The sequence below is a fragment of the Alternaria ventricosa genome, assembly GCF_023758065.1.
Source record: "Alternaria ventricosa strain BMP 2768 chromosome Unknown scaffold_2, whole genome shotgun sequence".
Classification (NCBI taxonomy): Eukaryota; Fungi; Ascomycota; class Dothideomycetes; order Pleosporales; family Pleosporaceae; genus Alternaria; species Alternaria ventricosa.
The window spans coordinates 561,805-578,445 of NW_026055682.1; the positions used below are offsets into that span (position 1 = coordinate 561,805).

General features: G+C 52.6%; 4 protein-coding genes across 4 annotated transcripts; all 4 read left to right on the forward strand.

Moving 5' to 3' along the window:
- Nucleotides 1-1,988: 1,988 nt before the first annotated feature.
- Nucleotides 1,989-2,801, forward strand: J4E93_001198 (uncharacterized protein; the record flags this gene model as incomplete). The annotated part of the gene is made up of 2 exons (XM_049339150.1): nt 1,989-2,141; nt 2,211-2,801. The coding sequence occupies 2 exons, from the start codon at nt 1,989-1,991 to the stop codon at nt 2,799-2,801; spliced, it is 744 nt and encodes a 247-aa protein (XP_049203107.1).
- Nucleotides 2,802-3,742: 941 nt separating this feature from the next.
- On the forward strand, nt 3,743-5,251 carry J4E93_001199 (uncharacterized protein; the record flags this gene model as incomplete). The annotated part of the gene is made up of 1 exon (XM_049339151.1): nt 3,743-5,251. The coding sequence occupies one exon, from the start codon at nt 3,743-3,745 to the stop codon at nt 5,249-5,251; it is 1,509 nt and encodes a 502-aa protein (XP_049203108.1).
- Nucleotides 5,252-6,945: 1,694 nt separating this feature from the next.
- Nucleotides 6,946-7,857, forward strand: J4E93_001200 (uncharacterized protein; the record flags this gene model as incomplete). The annotated part of the gene is made up of 1 exon (XM_049339152.1): nt 6,946-7,857. One exon carries the CDS (start codon nt 6,946-6,948, stop codon nt 7,855-7,857), a length of 912 nt encoding a protein of 303 aa, XP_049203109.1.
- A 4,620-nt stretch (nt 7,858-12,477) lies between these two features.
- Nucleotides 12,478-15,854, forward strand: J4E93_001201 (uncharacterized protein; the record flags this gene model as incomplete). Its single annotated transcript, XM_049339153.1, has 4 exons — nt 12,478-13,132; nt 13,188-14,511; nt 14,753-15,557; nt 15,612-15,854. The coding sequence occupies 4 exons, from the start codon at nt 12,478-12,480 to the stop codon at nt 15,852-15,854; spliced, it is 3,027 nt and encodes a 1,008-aa protein (XP_049203110.1).
- Between the last annotated feature and the right edge of the window lie 787 nt (nt 15,855-16,641).

The window sequence follows — 16,641 nt, forward strand, 5'->3', positions numbered from 1 at the left end:
GCCAGGACACTCAACACCATCTTACCTACGCCAACACGAGTATCGCATCGCCTGCATCAAGACATACCGACATATATACTCCCCTCGAAGACTTACGCCTACAGGCGTACAAAAGCGATGCTCATGCGCGTCCTGGCAACACTGGCGAAATCGCGCCACACTATAGCAATGACGACCGAGCGGCGAGAGGCGCGTCGCGCACTATCAGTATACTTTCAGCGGCCGGAGCCGCAGTCGGAGAAGGGTCTAAAACCTCACTAATTCAGGGTTACAGTCCAGCAGTCGCCCATACTAGTAACCCCGAACGTATGCAATACAGCGATGAGCGAGCCCCGCGACCCGACGTACTCGCAGATCTACATCCCGCAGACGAAGACACTGTCCTTGACCCAAGCGACTCGCTAAACCCACCGTTGAGCACGAAACATGAGTTCCGCCCAGACAAGGATTGTCCAACGCGACGAAACTTTCGTAGTTCTCGACTTACATGGCTTAGTGGTACCATCATCTTCATATCCAGCGTCTCGACTGCTCTATCGGCTTTCTTTGTTGTATTAGCGCTGAAAGGTCAACGCTATGGAAGTTATATTGGCAACGGCCCGGAAGCGAAGATAAGCATCTCCGCAGCCATACTTTGGACATCTGTTGTGGCCAAGACAATCGAGTTATCGTTCGTCACTGCTTTCGTAGCTTTCCTGGGGCAGAAAATTAGTCGAAGAGCCATGAAGGATAGCCAGGGCCAAGGGGTATCTATCTCAGAGCTGTCCATGTGGCGCTGGGTTGTGCAGCCTGGATCCCTTGTCACCTCATCCGAGATCGCGCGATATGCTGGATTCTCTGCACTCGGAACTTTGACTTTACTAAGCACCATTCTATCTACGCTCTACGTAACAGCTGCGACTGCTCTTGTACAGCCTGTAGCGAAGCACGGCGATTGGCATGATAAGACCATGATCGGTTCGGTTAAGACCGACTTCGCTAATATAAACTACGTCCAAAGTCTTTGTCAAACGCCGATAGCCGATATAGAAGCAAGCTCGAGCTGCATGCAAGCTGAAAGCGCTGGTAAAAGCTTCTATAATTTGGCGCAGTTCCTTGCCCACTGGGAAGACGTTGCAGACGTCAAAGGCGCCAAAAACAGACTATCATCATCAAGGAGCACCGGCCCACTTGGATTGGCTTCCCATATGCCAATGCAAGGATTGTTCCTCAATGGATCAACGTCGTCGACACTGCGGAGGCATCGAGAAGGTACAAACGCGTTATCAACAACGTTTCCCTTGCCTTGCCCCACATTGGCGTGTCTAACGCAGCACACGATCAGAGGAATCATCTGCCTCAATCTGATACGTCAGACTCCATCGAGCCATATTCTCTATGGGCGTCAGTGTCTTCGCCCGTAATGAAAGTCTTGTGCGTCCATATGAACGAAACGGAGCTGGAACCTATAATCTACGATGCTTGGCCAAACAGCGACTTGGAAGTAGCCAAGTGGACGAACATTCCAGGCCCACGCGACAATGCGACAACCACAAATAAGACAGTAGTCGATGAACTATTCGGATGGACCAAAGATGCGATGCACAACTATCCGCCAGTCTTCGCGCGGTATCCATTGCCATTCAACACAATCCTCAACGGTACAAGTTATTTTTGGGGAGGAACTGCGATATATTTGTCAGGACAGAGTGGACCAAAGGACTCAGCGTCAGGATTCGACTGGTGTATATCCACTCTGCAAGCTAGAAGTCGCGATAACACCTCGTTGTAGTACACTTCATACTGTGTCTGGTTCTGAGTCCACATTGGAGGCTTTATGCGAAGACCGGGCGAGCAACATGGCATATTTCCAGAATGGTGAGGATGCTACGTATGCCACACAAACTCTGGTCCTCCCCAACTGGAGAGATATAGGTAATGACTGGGCGAATAGCATCAACTTGGGCCTGGGTCTTACGGACAGTAACGCTAGCTCTCAACGCACTTTAATGTCACTAGCCCTGGCCCCAGAAGATTCCAATCCCTCGAGCATGCAGGTCAAGCTCAATCCCCTCCTTCCCAGCTTAGCCGAGACATTGGCTATAACAGCTAGTGACACCATCCTCATGTCGTTGCGAGACAGTCCTCTTGTGAATTATTGGGTAAGTCTTGAATGGAGAGTTCTCCAATCATGGAACACGCGTGTGGAAAAATAGACTGACCGATTAAAGAACTATTCTCATCCACAACTTGACAACCCACTGAACCAGTGGTTCAGAGCCAAGATCAAGTCAAAAGAGTACGCATCGGGTGGCGTGGACAATGCATCAAAAGGATGGGTTGTGGTTCTCATTGCCACCTTCCTTCTCAATGTGTATCTGCTATGCTACTTTATCCTGCAACCGGGATTTGTGACCGATTTTACTCAGCCAGCACAGCTGTTCGCACTCGCTGTGAACTCACCTCCCACCCAAGCACTTGCAGGGAGCTGCGGAGGCGGGCCCGAGGGCAAGGATTACAAATTTGGCTGGTTCATCAACCATGAAGGTGGCCATGTTTATATTGAACCAGTGCCAGGAACAAAGACGGCATCGCTGACGGACCAGCATGATCATAATCGCATCATTGCCGCTCCAAACAGATACTGGAAAGCTCTGACGGAGGGATCAATGTGGGGACGTTTCAAGTCGAACAAGGAATCCCGTACAGGAAGAGCGACCTCAGCATCCGATGCTGAGCCGCTCCAACCTCCTCGCAACACTCAGAACGTACTACCAACACACTCGAGATATGAACTCGAGGAGATGCCACCGCGCTTTTAGCAGCAATGAAATAGCCGTTGACTGCTGCTTTGAGAGGTACTCGATTGTGCCACATCTGGCGACTATTCCACTTTACGCCCTGCGCCTTACTGATCTTTATGTCAACGAAGGATTGGAAGAGGCGGTCATGGCTGTCACAGGGCGTTGTTGACAAGGCTGGTTTCTCCACCAATGTTCGTGTGCTTATTTGGCGTTGCGTACGTCGCTTAATCGAAGACCCTTCCAGACTCAGCCCTTGACGATTTCCCGAGGCACATTAAGGGCGCACTGAATCCCCAAGATATGGAACAGAAGCTAGTCTATGTTGGAATGAGAGTGTTACTAGCCCACCACCATTATGTTCGTCTTCTGTTCTACTCTGCATGCTTCCCTCACCAGGTACCCCACGGGGTCGAGTTAGCGCCCGTTATTGGAGCCTGTCCAGGTGTAATACAACTCGGGCATGCCATTTCTGCGCATCGACACCGAGTACCGCACTGCATCCTTTCTCAGCCTGCACGTGCGAAATCACCCGGAAACTACGTTCCCGATCCATTGCCATTTCGCACCGCGAATCGTTTGCGGGAAGCCTTAGATCGAAGCGAATCGTCCCGTCACCGTCTGTTGCCGCCCGACCAAAATCCTACGCCTTCGCCTACAGTCCGGTCGAGCGCATCACGACATGCAGAGCTTTGGTACCCTCCTGAGTATCCTTGCCATGTCTACCAGTCACACGCCATACAAGACGAAAGCCAACAGAGCCACGATCGATATGACTCACGGCACACTGAACTTGGCACACCAGCAATTGTTTCGACTAGTAGACGCTGACAGCTCCGCCAACCCCCATGAGTGCTTCTCTCACCTCTAGGCCCATAAATGAAGCCAGGCCAGAGTGTAGCCAAGTTCATCTCTCATCATATCGCACTCGTTCTCATTCTCGTCATTCTTCGTCGTCCGCAATGCTGCAAGATGCCAGGATTAGTCAAGACCCTGAAAGTCTCAGCTCTCACCCCACCAAATGCGTACCAGCCGAGAAGGCAGTGCTCAACGATCAAAATGTGCAAGACGGCTGCTCCCAGATTAAACTCGACCCCGAAGAACACCCGTTTAACTGGCCCGCGCGAAAGAAGTGGATGGCGACGATAGTCATTGTGTTCATGACCGCGAATATCACATTCTGCTCAAGTGTTCACGCCGCAGCACTCCCTGGTGTCACCAGAACATTCGCATGTTCCCCGACCGTCGCAACGTTAGGCGTAACGACATTCCTGGTCGGCTTTGCCTCGGGCCCAATGTTGTTTGCACCGCTCTCAGAAGCACTGGGAAGAGAGATCGTTTTCCGCATCACCATGTTCCTCTTCTTCTGCTTCAACATCGGCTGTGCGCTATCGCCTAATCTTCCTGCTCTTCTGATACTGCGATTCTTCAGTGGCTTCTTTGGATCACCCGTTGTGACCAACAGCGGCGGCTGTTTGGCAGACATCTGGCCCCAAAGCCATCGTTCGGTGCCATTTGCACTGTTCACGACGGGCAGTTCCCTCGGTCCAGTCCTAGGGCCGGTGGCGGGAGGTTTTATCTCGCAGCATCTGGATTGGAGATGGCTTTATTGGGCCGTGACTATCATTGCCGCGATCGTGTATACCGCCATGCTCTTCTTCCTTCCCGAGACATACACGACAACGTTGCTAGAACGTAAAATGGCAAAGGCCGGCAGGAATTCCCCACGGCAATCGTTCAAGGAACAATACTCCACCAACCTAACTCGACCATGGCTCATGCTCTTCACGGAGCCCATCCTGTTCGTCCTCGGCCTTTACTCAGCCTTCGTCTGGGGTATCCTGTACCTTGACTTCACCGCCTACCCAGTAGTCTTCCGGCAGACTCGTCATTGGAGTGAAGGCGTCGCAGGTCTATCCTTCCTGGGCATCGGACTCGGCATGGCAATCGCAACGGCGAGCTCACCCTGGATTAACGACATCCACGGCATATGGGTCAAGAAGCTCGGAGGACCAAAGCCAGAAGCGCGACTTCCACATGTCATCATCACAGCATGGTTCATCCCCGTGGCGCTCTTCTGGTTCGGATGGACGGCAAATCCACCTACCCACTGGATTGTATGCATTCTCTCTGGCATACCCTTCGGCATTGGCTTTGTCACGCTGTTCCTGGGCACCAACGCATATTTGACGGACTGCTATGGGCGTTTCTCGGCAAGCGCACTGGCTGCTAATGCCGTCATGCGGTCTTTGTTTACGGCTGGTTTCCCGCTGTTTGCGCGGCAGATGTACGTCAAGATGGGGACGCCGTGGGCTAGCAGTACGCTGGGTTTTGTCGCTTTGGTTATGGCTCCCGTTCCGTGGCTGTTCTTTCAGTTCGGTCCGAGAATTAGAGCGAGGTCGAAGTATCATCTGTGGACGGTGGAGTTGGAGGAGGCTGAGAAGGAAAGCATACCCAGCGTTGACGTGTAGTTCATCTCATGTCTACTACATCGAACGATTCGTCACCGCAGTGTCTGGAATGCATGCATGGTCCAGCTTCATGGATAGGAGCAGCCTCAGGCGCGTTGTGGTAGGATCGTATGTACCTGAATGGCATATTACACCTAGTCATATTGACATGTTCGGGTCGCGACGTTGGTACTCATGTTCGATCTGATGCGATACGCAATTGGTGTCGTTTTCTCTCTAAGCTAACCTATACAACATAGCGACAGTGTACACGATCCACACAATAATCTCGGTCTTCCCCAGTTCACTGAACGCATAGCATGTCACCGACATTCCAACCAGTCTCTGCCCTGCTGGCTCCAACTGTCATACCCTCATCGTGGCCCTTCATTCCAACTTGAGACATGTTAGCCACTTCCAGAGAGCTTGAGTTTAACTATGCCTTGGGTATCACTTACTGGAAAGGAGACATCGCGCTTCTAGGGACTGCTACCGCCCCACCCGCCTGGCCCACGGACTGCGCGGGCTTCGGTGATCGCAAGCGGAACGGGAGCTCTATCCTTAACTCCCGATCCGCCACTGTGTCCCCCTGGGCCTACCCTTCCAGGCTCAGCATCTCGGGCAGTTAGGCCGCCGCCTCCACGGAATCGTGCATTTGTTCCAGCGTCACGGACAGCCATACGGCAGCCGCCAGGGTTGACGACGCGTTGAGGCTCTGCATCTCGGATGGCTAGACGACAACCGCCGTCAGGGACACCGCGCTGAGGCTCTGCAACCGGAGCGGCGGCAGCCAAAGTGACAAGGATGGTGAGTAGAAGGGCTTGTAGCTGCATGATTGATAGTATAAGTATGGAGTGAAGAGCTGTTGTAGTTGTACTCGGTGGTTGTGTGCTACATGAAATGGAAGATTGCGCTGCTCTTTATGCATCCTGAGGTCGACGTTTGTGAAGGAGAGTACCGTTGATTCATCTGACGTGAGAAACATGGCTTGCTCGAAAGACTGTTGGTGGCAACTATAATCGATGAGGTGCTTGATGCTGTCGATGGTCGAGTGGATGCTTTGTGAAGCCGGGCAACGGGCGTACAAGAATGTGACCGTCGTCTGACATACCGCAACAATTGACTTGCTCAGAAGTTGATAGTCCATTATGGAAACCCACATTTAGTTGCTCATCTACCTTGGTATCATTCCTCGATAGGCTTTTGTGTCAGTCCAAGATTCTTGGTTCCGACAAAGAAGGGCTTCATTCATTACCATATTCGCATCAACCAGGCCTTGGAACATTCAGTTTTTAGACAACGAAATTTACATGAGCTAAGAGGTCACACCGCGCGTGGGGGTACGGGCAACCCGCTAAGAGAGCACTTGTGTGATCGGGCGTAGTAAGCAGTCATAGACGGACCAGTAGGTATTCCATCGACTGTCAGCCTTCACGACTTCCTAGTGAACTCGTCCGAAATTTCGAGGGTTTGATCTCTAACGGCCAGCTCCCGCATCGAAGCGATATCGGACAGGTCGACCATGGTTTACCAAGTCACGTGCCTGCAGTTGCCTGGCCTCGGGAGGGTCCAGATATATGACATGCAAAACCATCGCTTGATGCAGTTTTTACATCAACGCAATCACATTGAGACCGACGTTATAAGGGATAGGATATTCAACATCGCAACCCTACTTTCTATTAGTTCAGCCTGCAGTTTGCACTTCGGCCAGAATGACGAGCATCCTCGACATCCCAGGCACCACCCTGCCAAATCGCTTCTCGTCGCTTATTCAAGAAGCTCTGACATCAAGAGACTACCCTTTGCTCTTCGGTCATTCGGTGGAAAAGATCATCGACGCTATCACCGCAAGCCACGATGCCGATCAAGCGATCTGGGAGCTCTGGGACGCCTTCTTCATCGCCGTCACGTCTTGTCCGCCACCATACGACTCTCATATCGCTCTACTGGACGCCATTCGCGCGCAACCGCCCTCGAAGCCCAAAGTTCTACGGTTGTGTCGGGAAGCTAAACACGACGGCCAACTGCACTGGTCGAAGTTACCTGGCTTTGATATGTACTGGGGAGATGCGCATTCTATCCTCCTAGGACGACGCAACTGGAATGGTATACGCGATCCAGGCACCGAAGAAGATCCATTTGGGAGCACGATGAGGATTAGACCCGACCAGCTATACCTCCGCATGTGCATCTTCTCAGCGACACTAATGAAACATGGTCGACAGACAGGTGTGGGCTATCCTATGACGGTGTTTTACGCGTGTCGATACGCCCTCGAACGAGTACACGAAGCACCTCCGGAGCTTGACTCCAACACGCACAGCTTACCACTCGAGCAAGTACGGGCGCTGGATATTCGGGTCGCGGCGATATGGCTACGAGACGGAGGGTGGTCGCTCTGGAATACTGATCACGAGGAGCTACGAGAGCACTTTGCGGTGCCACTGGATGACGAGACAGAGCTGTGGCCGAGTCAAGATGGATTGACTCCAGAGCGGTGGGGATTATGGGAGAAGAGGCTGTGGGATTTGAGCACCGATGAAGATAGGTTGGACGAAGAAACTAGGGCCGTGGTGAAGGAGGCGTATGGAGTAGTTGAAGCGATTCTAGATTCTGGAGAGTGATATCGGGTCCATGGCACCTGCTTGTACCAAGAGACCAACGATGGGCTCGTCATGACCATCGAAACTCGTCGTTTCGGAATATTTATCATCTAAATCTAGTTGCGAATAGACGTTGCATAGTCCGATCTTTGTCTTATGAGTGCCGTTTACTAGTGTTAGACGGAAAGGGGAGCATAGGAACCTAGGTAGCCTCTGACACGCTGCGTACGTTAGCGGCTGCCTGAGTTGCGTAACTTTGCGGTCCGTTTCTGCAAGCCAACTCAGAAGCAAACATATCGCAAATTACTTTTGTGATACTTGCCCACGATGTAGCGATAAAGTCTTTCGTGATCATGGATTTGGAGAGGCCAGAAGGTGCTAGGGAACTCAGCATCGCGATTTAGGGGTTAGCAGTCGTCATAGCTCACCCGCGGCCCCGCTTTCGGCGCACGCGCCTCCACTGAAGCCCATCAACTTCGCCCTCGACTCTGTCTTCACGCCCAGACACCATTGGAAAGCATCGCGCTACCAGGGAGTGAACGTCGACAAAGTTAAGAAGTAGACAGACTCAAATCCTAGATGGCTACCTACTTGGGTGCCCGGTCAAGTAGACCCCACCTGGGCAATTTCTCGCAGCGAAGTACTACGATACATCCTGCACGCCATCGCTCAGTAGGCCCATCCTTTCTTGCTACCACCTGGACATCCTGGGGTACCATAGTATCCGCCAACGATCCATAAGTTGATATCGACAAGCGCCCAAACACCAAACCCACCTAGAGTAACCATCTTGAAGACAGCCAGAATCCAGTGACGCGCATACCATTGGTCCATACCAAGCACCCCGAGCCAGAACGCTAGCAGCATCGCTGTACGTTCCTGCTTGTAGCATCGCTCCGAGTTTGCGCGCTCGTCCCATCCACCCCAGCTCCTTTTGTCAAGAGATATCTGCTGTTCTGGGACTGCTTGGTGTTAATACAACTCGGCGATTTGGCTAAGATACCCTCAGCGGTGCTCCCTACCGGAGATGAAGAAGAAAATTGCGGTGAACATTACGACCATAAAGATCTGAATGCGTAGGTAGTGCCGCCATGGTATTCCGAGGTTTCGGACATGCTGGACCACCTCGGTAGAGATGAGTGCCATCAACTTCAATAAGACAACCGAAGTGCCTGTGAAAAGCCGCAGGTTCTGAAAGGGCTACAGATGGCTTGGGTTTGTGGGAGATGTGTGGATGTGGCGCGGCTACGCGGCTGCAAGAGGAATTCTTCACACTTCGGTTTGAAGATGATTTGAGCTGAAGGCATTGATCAGGATACCTAGTGATGACTGCCGGATGGACTTCACCTAACACGCGTTGGCCCGGTGGCTTTTTGGGCGAGCGAGGCGCAGCCGCAGCAGCCCTTAGCTTGTGGCTTGGAATATCGGACGATGAGCTAAACCACTTCCAGCGTAGCGGAGTGCGGCTGACGGGCGGAGCGACCAACAGATATGTTCGCACTTTCGCAACTACATCAGCTGAGCACAACGAACACATCAATATCCGTATCGAACTCGATTGTGCTAGTTCAATATTGTCTTGCCATGAACATGGATGTGTTCAAAAACCTACGCAGCGCCTTGGCAGTGATCTTGGCAGTTCAGGTAGGGGTTATACTTTTCCAATATGCATGCTGCTACGCAATACACGTGCTCGGTGGAAAGCTCTATCAAGTCCTTCACAACTACTTCAAGCCGGATTACGAGACGGCTTTGCTCAAAGGATATATCAGGCCCATCATCGGGTTGGTTCTCTGCGAGAAGTGTACGGCCCTAAGATCTTGGCGGAAAAGATCAAGAGTGCGACACTTTGACGATCTAACAGAACTGGAGGCTTCAGCTACCGAAGGCTGCTGGCTTTGCCGTTCAATACGCATGGGGATTTCACAGTCTGAAGCCGATCGCGAAAATCCTCCTGCGCTTGATCGGCCTGAGCAGCTGCCTTCACACTCTCTGTTGTTATGGTTTGCTGAGCGGACAGAAACCGGAGACGGATTCCTGAATCATCTGAGAGGCAAGAGTACGACGAGAAAATTACACTAGCATCTAATCAACGCTAACATCTCACATCAGGCTACATCGCATACGTTTACGGACAGCATGCTCGTGAGATCGCCCCTGATCCCTCTTCGGAAGCTAGCTATAATTTGGTCAAAGAATGGGTCGGAAAGTGCGATATGAACCACAGTTGTTACCAAGGTGATCAGACACCACTGCCAACGCGGGTAATTGACGTCCACACAGAAACGCCTTTCCTATATATCTCCGATGGTCGCAAAGCCTCGTATATGACGTTGAGTCATTGTTGGGGAGGTGAACAGCCCCTTGTCACGACTACTAGCACACTCGAGGAACATTGCCGGGGTATACCGATGGAGTCTTTTCCTAAGCTGTACCGTGATGCAGTCAAAGTAACTCGGAGGCTAGGCATACAATACCTTTGGATAGATAGCCTGTGTATACTCCAGGACTGCAAAGATGACTGGTCGGAAGAAGCAGCGAAAATGGGCAGCATCTACCGACACTCGTATCTAACGCTGTATGCTCTCAGTTCCCCGGACTGCCATCACGGTATGCTTGGTCCGCGCGACGGTACATCAGCGGCGGCGCACGGTATCATCAACTCCAACTACCATGAAAGAACGAGGGAAAGTGTATTCCAGACTGCGCCACTCTGCAAGAGGGCATGGGCGCTTCAAGAGCGTCTTTTGTCGCCAAGGCTGTTGTACTACAGCGACAGTGAGATGTTTTGGGAGTGTCTCGCTCACACAGCGCGGGAGGGGAATCACCGGATAGTCCTGCGCAAAGCCACTCCATATCGCTACGAAAGCTTCGAATGCCCCCAAGTAAGGGACCCGCTGGTCAGGCCACTCGACGACGACCCCTCGTTTCCAGTCTCCCCACCGTCAGACTGGCAAATCATTGTGTCGGAGTATTCGCGCTGCCGCCTCACCTACCGTTCAGACAAGCTACCCGCCTTGTCAGGTCTTGCAAGCATGTTCCAAAGAAATACTGGCTACACCTATGCGGCGGGTATGTGGATTGAAAACTTGGGATATGAGCTCCTGTGGTATTGTCCAATTGAGCAAGACAGTCAACAAGAGGATTCTGGGTTGGACATCGATACTTTCTCAAAGCCTTCCTGGAGTTGGATATCTACGGATTCTGCGGTTCGGTTTAAAGCGCTGGGTAATATGAGGGATGCATCTTTTCAGTTCATCCAGATGGAACGGACCGATCCAGCACCAAAGGATAACATTGATCTAACTTACGTGCTCACGATCAAATGCGAGTGGTATTCAGTATCTATTCAAAGTCAGTCGGGCTCAAGGCGGTGTATGATACTTGACAGCAATGGCCGCGAGAGCTTAGCCAGTGGGATCCTGGATGCTTCTGACGAACCATCTAGCGGTCCAAGATCAGGCGCTGCAATACTCCTCAGAGAAAGAATGGGAAGGGACATGTTGTATGAGGCTTTCGATACGTCTAGGCACATGACGTATCTTCTCGTTATCGTGCCTGCTCCGCGGACTGCTGGAGGGGAATGTTGGAGAAGGATTGGGCTCGCGTGGACTGCTCAAGACATACACCATGTGCGAAACTCATCGTTGATTCGTCTTGTTTGAACAAAGAGTATAGCTGGTTCTCGCGAGGATCCTTACTGTCGTAATTGTCGCGTCGACACTCATGATGCGCGCGGTGACTGCCTAGGTAGGGTTTCGGCCGTAGAGAGCCGATCCGCGGCGGTTGCCGTCCCACGTGGCGGCCCCGCACGTGCCAACGACGCGTCCCCGAGAACAACAAACCTCCATCCCCTTCGCTTTCGCTTTCACTCAGCGCGATGTACTCACGGACTTCACTGCATCTATCTTTGTTTCAGAAAATCTGTCAGCATGCCTACCGATGCTTCATATGCCGCTCAATCTGCATTATCTCGATGTGTATCGCCTCCGTGAGGTTCGCCGACGGCGCGCTTTCCAGCACGGTCCACGGCAAGATAACGACGTTTGTTTCAAACCCCACGTCTTGGTCGAAAGACGGCAAATGGTAGGAGAGCATCTAACACGACACGAGCTCGAGATGGTCTTTGCAGCCTGCTAGAATTACAGTGTACTCAGCGACGCGCTACGCGAGCGGTTTCAAAGCTTTGTTCCTGATTGGGGCCAAAATGCTACCCTAATCATCGCGAATGGTTGCGACCCAGACCAACTTGATGATTCTCTGGTCTTTCGATCGGCGAATCCAGCCTGTTCCTGACAGTTGATCTCATCACCGAAGAGACCGAGCTGTAAATACAGTCTCATCGGAGGATTGTTAACGATGGGTCCTTGCACCCAGTGGTTATGGTAGGCTGAGCAAGGCAACCACCTGCGGCTCTGCGGCACGGGTCATGCAGCCACCAAAGATCCAAAACTCACAAGCCTCATGGTTGCGAATCCATCTTGTTCTCGAGTCATTCATGGATGTTTGGGAAGCGATTACACCTGCCCATCATGGTAATATGTCTACGCGGGTGGACGTTGCCGCAGCCCATGCGCTTCCGGTATCATACCACTGCAACGACTGGGGCTGACATCGCAGTATCTCAGAGGTTTCAGTAAGATGGGTAGGCGTGGTGGTCTCAGGCAATACACTTGGCTCCGCGAGGCTGAGGATATATACTGGCAGGACTCAGCTTCCGCTGGCACCAAACGACCCATTCATCTCAACCACTTCATCTATTCATTCTTACATTTTCCCATCGATCACGCCGCCCAGTGTCTTCGCAGAGCCATCATCATGACATTCGCTACTGAAGATCCTAGCATCCAACCAGGCGGTCTGCCGACACCCAAGTGTGGGTATGATACAGCTCGGAAGCCCTGCGCTACGTTCCTACCCACACCGGTCTCAGAGAAGAGTAGCTGCGGTGTGCTATCCTTACTAGACCCTGACAAGATCTCCTGGGTGTCACCAGCATCGACAGTATCGACCACGTCGTCTCCGGCAGGGTTCAACGACATGTGGGATTTACCCGAGACGCCCACCAAGCGGACGACCAGCGCTTCTCCACGAAGTATCCTGGCGCCTTTCACACCTGCAACACCTCCTGATTCTTCTAAAAAGCTGCTTTTCACCCCAATTCCCAAGCCTTTTTTCGGCGTTGGAGTGACTTCAGCGATTCCGCAGCCCTTCTTCCAAGAAAAAGGGACAGCGGCGCAGGATGACCCTTTCCAACCGAAGTTGTTCCGAGGCGTCACGTTGGTGCTTGAAGAGAGTACGTTGAGACATCTTGAAGTTGAGAGCGATCACGTCTGACTTGCACATCACAGTCTCCAAGGCAAGCGTCGCAGCTGCTACCGTCAAATTCAACAGCAACCCCACGTTCGTGTTCACGCAGAATACCAGTGTCAGTTCACGAACACGTTCCAAGACAGCCTCCACCACACCAATCGCTTCAGCTATACATACCGCTATTCGTGAAGAGACAACCATCGTTACATCTCCTCAAGGTCGCATCCATCCGCCTTTGGACAGCAAGTTCTCGAAGCTACTAGAACAACTCGTCCCACACGACCTTCACGCAAGACTGGCCAGCGCTCCGGGCTACTGCCCCGCGTCCCTCGTAACAAGCCCATCTATACGATGCAGTTACATGGCCAAGCCTAGAGGGTCGCGTATTGATGCTATTAGCGCAGTGAAGAATGTCTCGAAGTGCAACAGACAAGACGACTATTGCGGTATGCTTCGCAATATCGAGGCGATTGTGCAGTCAGTCATGTGCGTCAGGCATCAAGATGCGGCGTTGACACAACTCAAGGCTGGGTCCAGGCTATCGCAACTGCGCAGTAAGCTTGAAGGCACGACACGCATGACGGCACTGGACCATTCCACTCTTATGCAATGGGTCAGCACGATCAGTGACCTAGACGCTTCCAACGATCACGCTGCTCGAACTAACATCATTGCGACAAAATCTAAGCCACCCACACAGCCCAAGCGGGAATTGAAGCCCATGTCCAAGTTGCCAACGGTTGAGACAATCGCTCGCTTCTCCCCCTCCTCAGGCTTCAGAACTTATCAACCAAAGAAGACCAGGGGGCTTTGCGTTTTTTCGGCTCTTCACGAGAAGGCCGCCTCTCCATTGGGTACCAAAGATCTGACTCCGGGTTACGTTTACCTCTTCTGGGACAAGGCCTTCTTTGGCATGGTAAAGATCGGGCACACCAAAGATTTGGCCAAGCGACTCAAGAGTTGGAACGCGAAGTGCAAGCACCAGCACGACTATCACTCCAGTGCGGAGAGTCAGGTGGTGATGCCGCACGTTCACCGCGTCGAGCAACTCATACACACCGAGCTGAAGGGGTGTAGACTGCGAAGACAGTGTGAAGGCTGCGGTAGGCTGCACAAAGAATGGTTTGAAGCCAGTCAAGTGCATGTAGTCGAGGTCATGAAGAAGTGGCGGGAGTGGATTCTGCAAGAGCCTTACGTGCAGGACGAAGAGTCGGGGCAGTGGGTCCTCAAGCCTGAGATGTTTGCTTCGCTCGAGCAGATGTGTGAGCCTCTACCCCAGGATGCGACTACCCATACGCCGAGAAGGAAGAGTGCGGGCATGCAGCGCGGCTCACAGAAGAGGAAGGGTCCTCGGCGAACAATGTAAGAGCAGATAGCGGTCAATGTGGCGGCGACTAGTCGCTGTAGGGCGAGGTGAAGGCAGCGGAAAAAGCGTCACCGCGAGTTCGCTCTCACCTTGAACACAGTCTCGTAAACCCCACTGCGCTAGGGTAGTATAAAGTATTGACTCCGACCTGCAACTACTCTTCCTCTTCGTTCTCACACATCGTTTGATCTTATTGTCACACCACTTCGCCCGTTGCATCAACATGGTCGCACACAGTATCTTCGAAGCAGCAAAGCTCGTCCGAGCTCGCCACGCGCCCGCCGCCGCCGCCTCGCAAGGTGAGGCCTCCGATCACATCGACACCGGAAAAGTCACCAAGACCATCGTTCGGAACCGCGGCCGTGTCGCCGGCAACTACGCGAAGACACAAAGCAGCTACGGTAGCTTCCAGCCAAACAGCATCGACTGGGCAAGCGAAGCCAGTTGGCTGAAGCCCTTCCTTGGTACCTCGCCGCCGCTCAAGGACATTATGATGCTGAGCTCGACCTTGAAGCCTGCCGCCAAGATCGTCTACATCTTGAAGCACGAGCTCACCGATGATGACGCCATCGCGCTGCTCGCTGGCTGCGGGATCAGCGATAAGTCGTCCGATCAGTTTGCTCGCGCTAGACAGCGGACGAGGGACTATCAGTCGGAGTTCCAGGCCGAGGTCATGAGCGACTTCATCTACCCCAGAGTAGCCATGGCCATTTGCGAGTGGAAGGAACAGGCTGTGAATGCTGACAAGGCCGTCGAAGACCTTACCCCAGTTGAGCTCGAAGCTCTTTGGCAGGGCGACTTTGACAAGGACCCGGAACGTATGGCGGCCGCGATGTGGGGAGACGTCGGCAAGTCAATCCCTTGGGACAAGATCTACAACCTCGGATTCGGTACTGAAGACGTCAAGGCCAAGCTGAAGTCGGTCAGAGACATGTTCCGCGCCAAGTATGTCTTCGCTTGCGAGCAGACGCTCAAGATGCGTTACTGCGATCCTTCTACGCTTGAAGACGACGACGAAGCGCTTTCCTGGATGACTCCGGCTGTAAGTTCCAAACATATCACTACTACTATGGATTCAGTATACTGACACCAACAGCAACGTTGCTATGCCAAATGGCGCGGCTTCCGCCACGACGAGCGCTTCGCCGACACTATCGTGGGCTATGCGAGCCTGCCGGTACACGGTGGACCTCCGAATGATCGGAGGAAGCAGTCAAGTGCTATTGCAGTCCCGAAGTTGAATGAGCACGACGCGGCGTTCATGGCCGCACTCCTAAACAGCGATTGGGAAGGCGAAGGCGAGGACGACGACGAGGAAGTTGACATTTTTGCCGATTGAATGTACCCTTAGCGCGATATCAGTATTACATTTGAGGGCTACGGCTGTGTTATGGAGAACAACTAGATAGCCGTTGCCTAGTTATGACAGATACGGAAGGGCTGTGGGTGCACTTGCCCCCGCTGCCGAATGTACTTCCTCCCAGCCAATGATCGTGTCCTTGCCATGTTGATGTTGAATGTAATCTCCTTCCCTCACGCCACCTTCTGCATCGCACCATCAACACGTTCTGGCCGATGCCAACCAACCTACATCATACCAAGAGACGACGTAGGTATCGCAGCCCATCGTGACCTCACCACACACGTACTATTCTGCGGCCTACGTCGAATATTACCCAGGTGTCTTACTTCGAGTACGTACCATCGAAGGCACCTGTGTCATTGTCCCTTCTTGTTAACGTTCCTAATCTAGAGACACAACGGCGACTCCCCTGCAAGGTTCGGTTGCGCCATGATATGAGCATCGGGGACTTTAAGCTTGCGATAGCGCGTTGGAATTTCCCGAAGTCGTAGGAAGACCAAGAGGCCAACTTCGTCGCCATCGCCGCCAAATTGATCTTCACCAGAGGTCAATTTCACAAGGAACAAGAGCAGTCGCAAGGCCAATGCGAATACATCACGTCGCACATGATGTTTTACCGCCTTTTACAAACAATATCTTCTCTTGAGCCAGAGGTTGAAGGGAACCAGCGCTACGCTATCACAGCAGGACACGTTCTTGCAGGCGGTGACAAATTCTGGGTCACGAACCGTGCGAATGAAGAGCGGATACAAGGTAGGGTAGC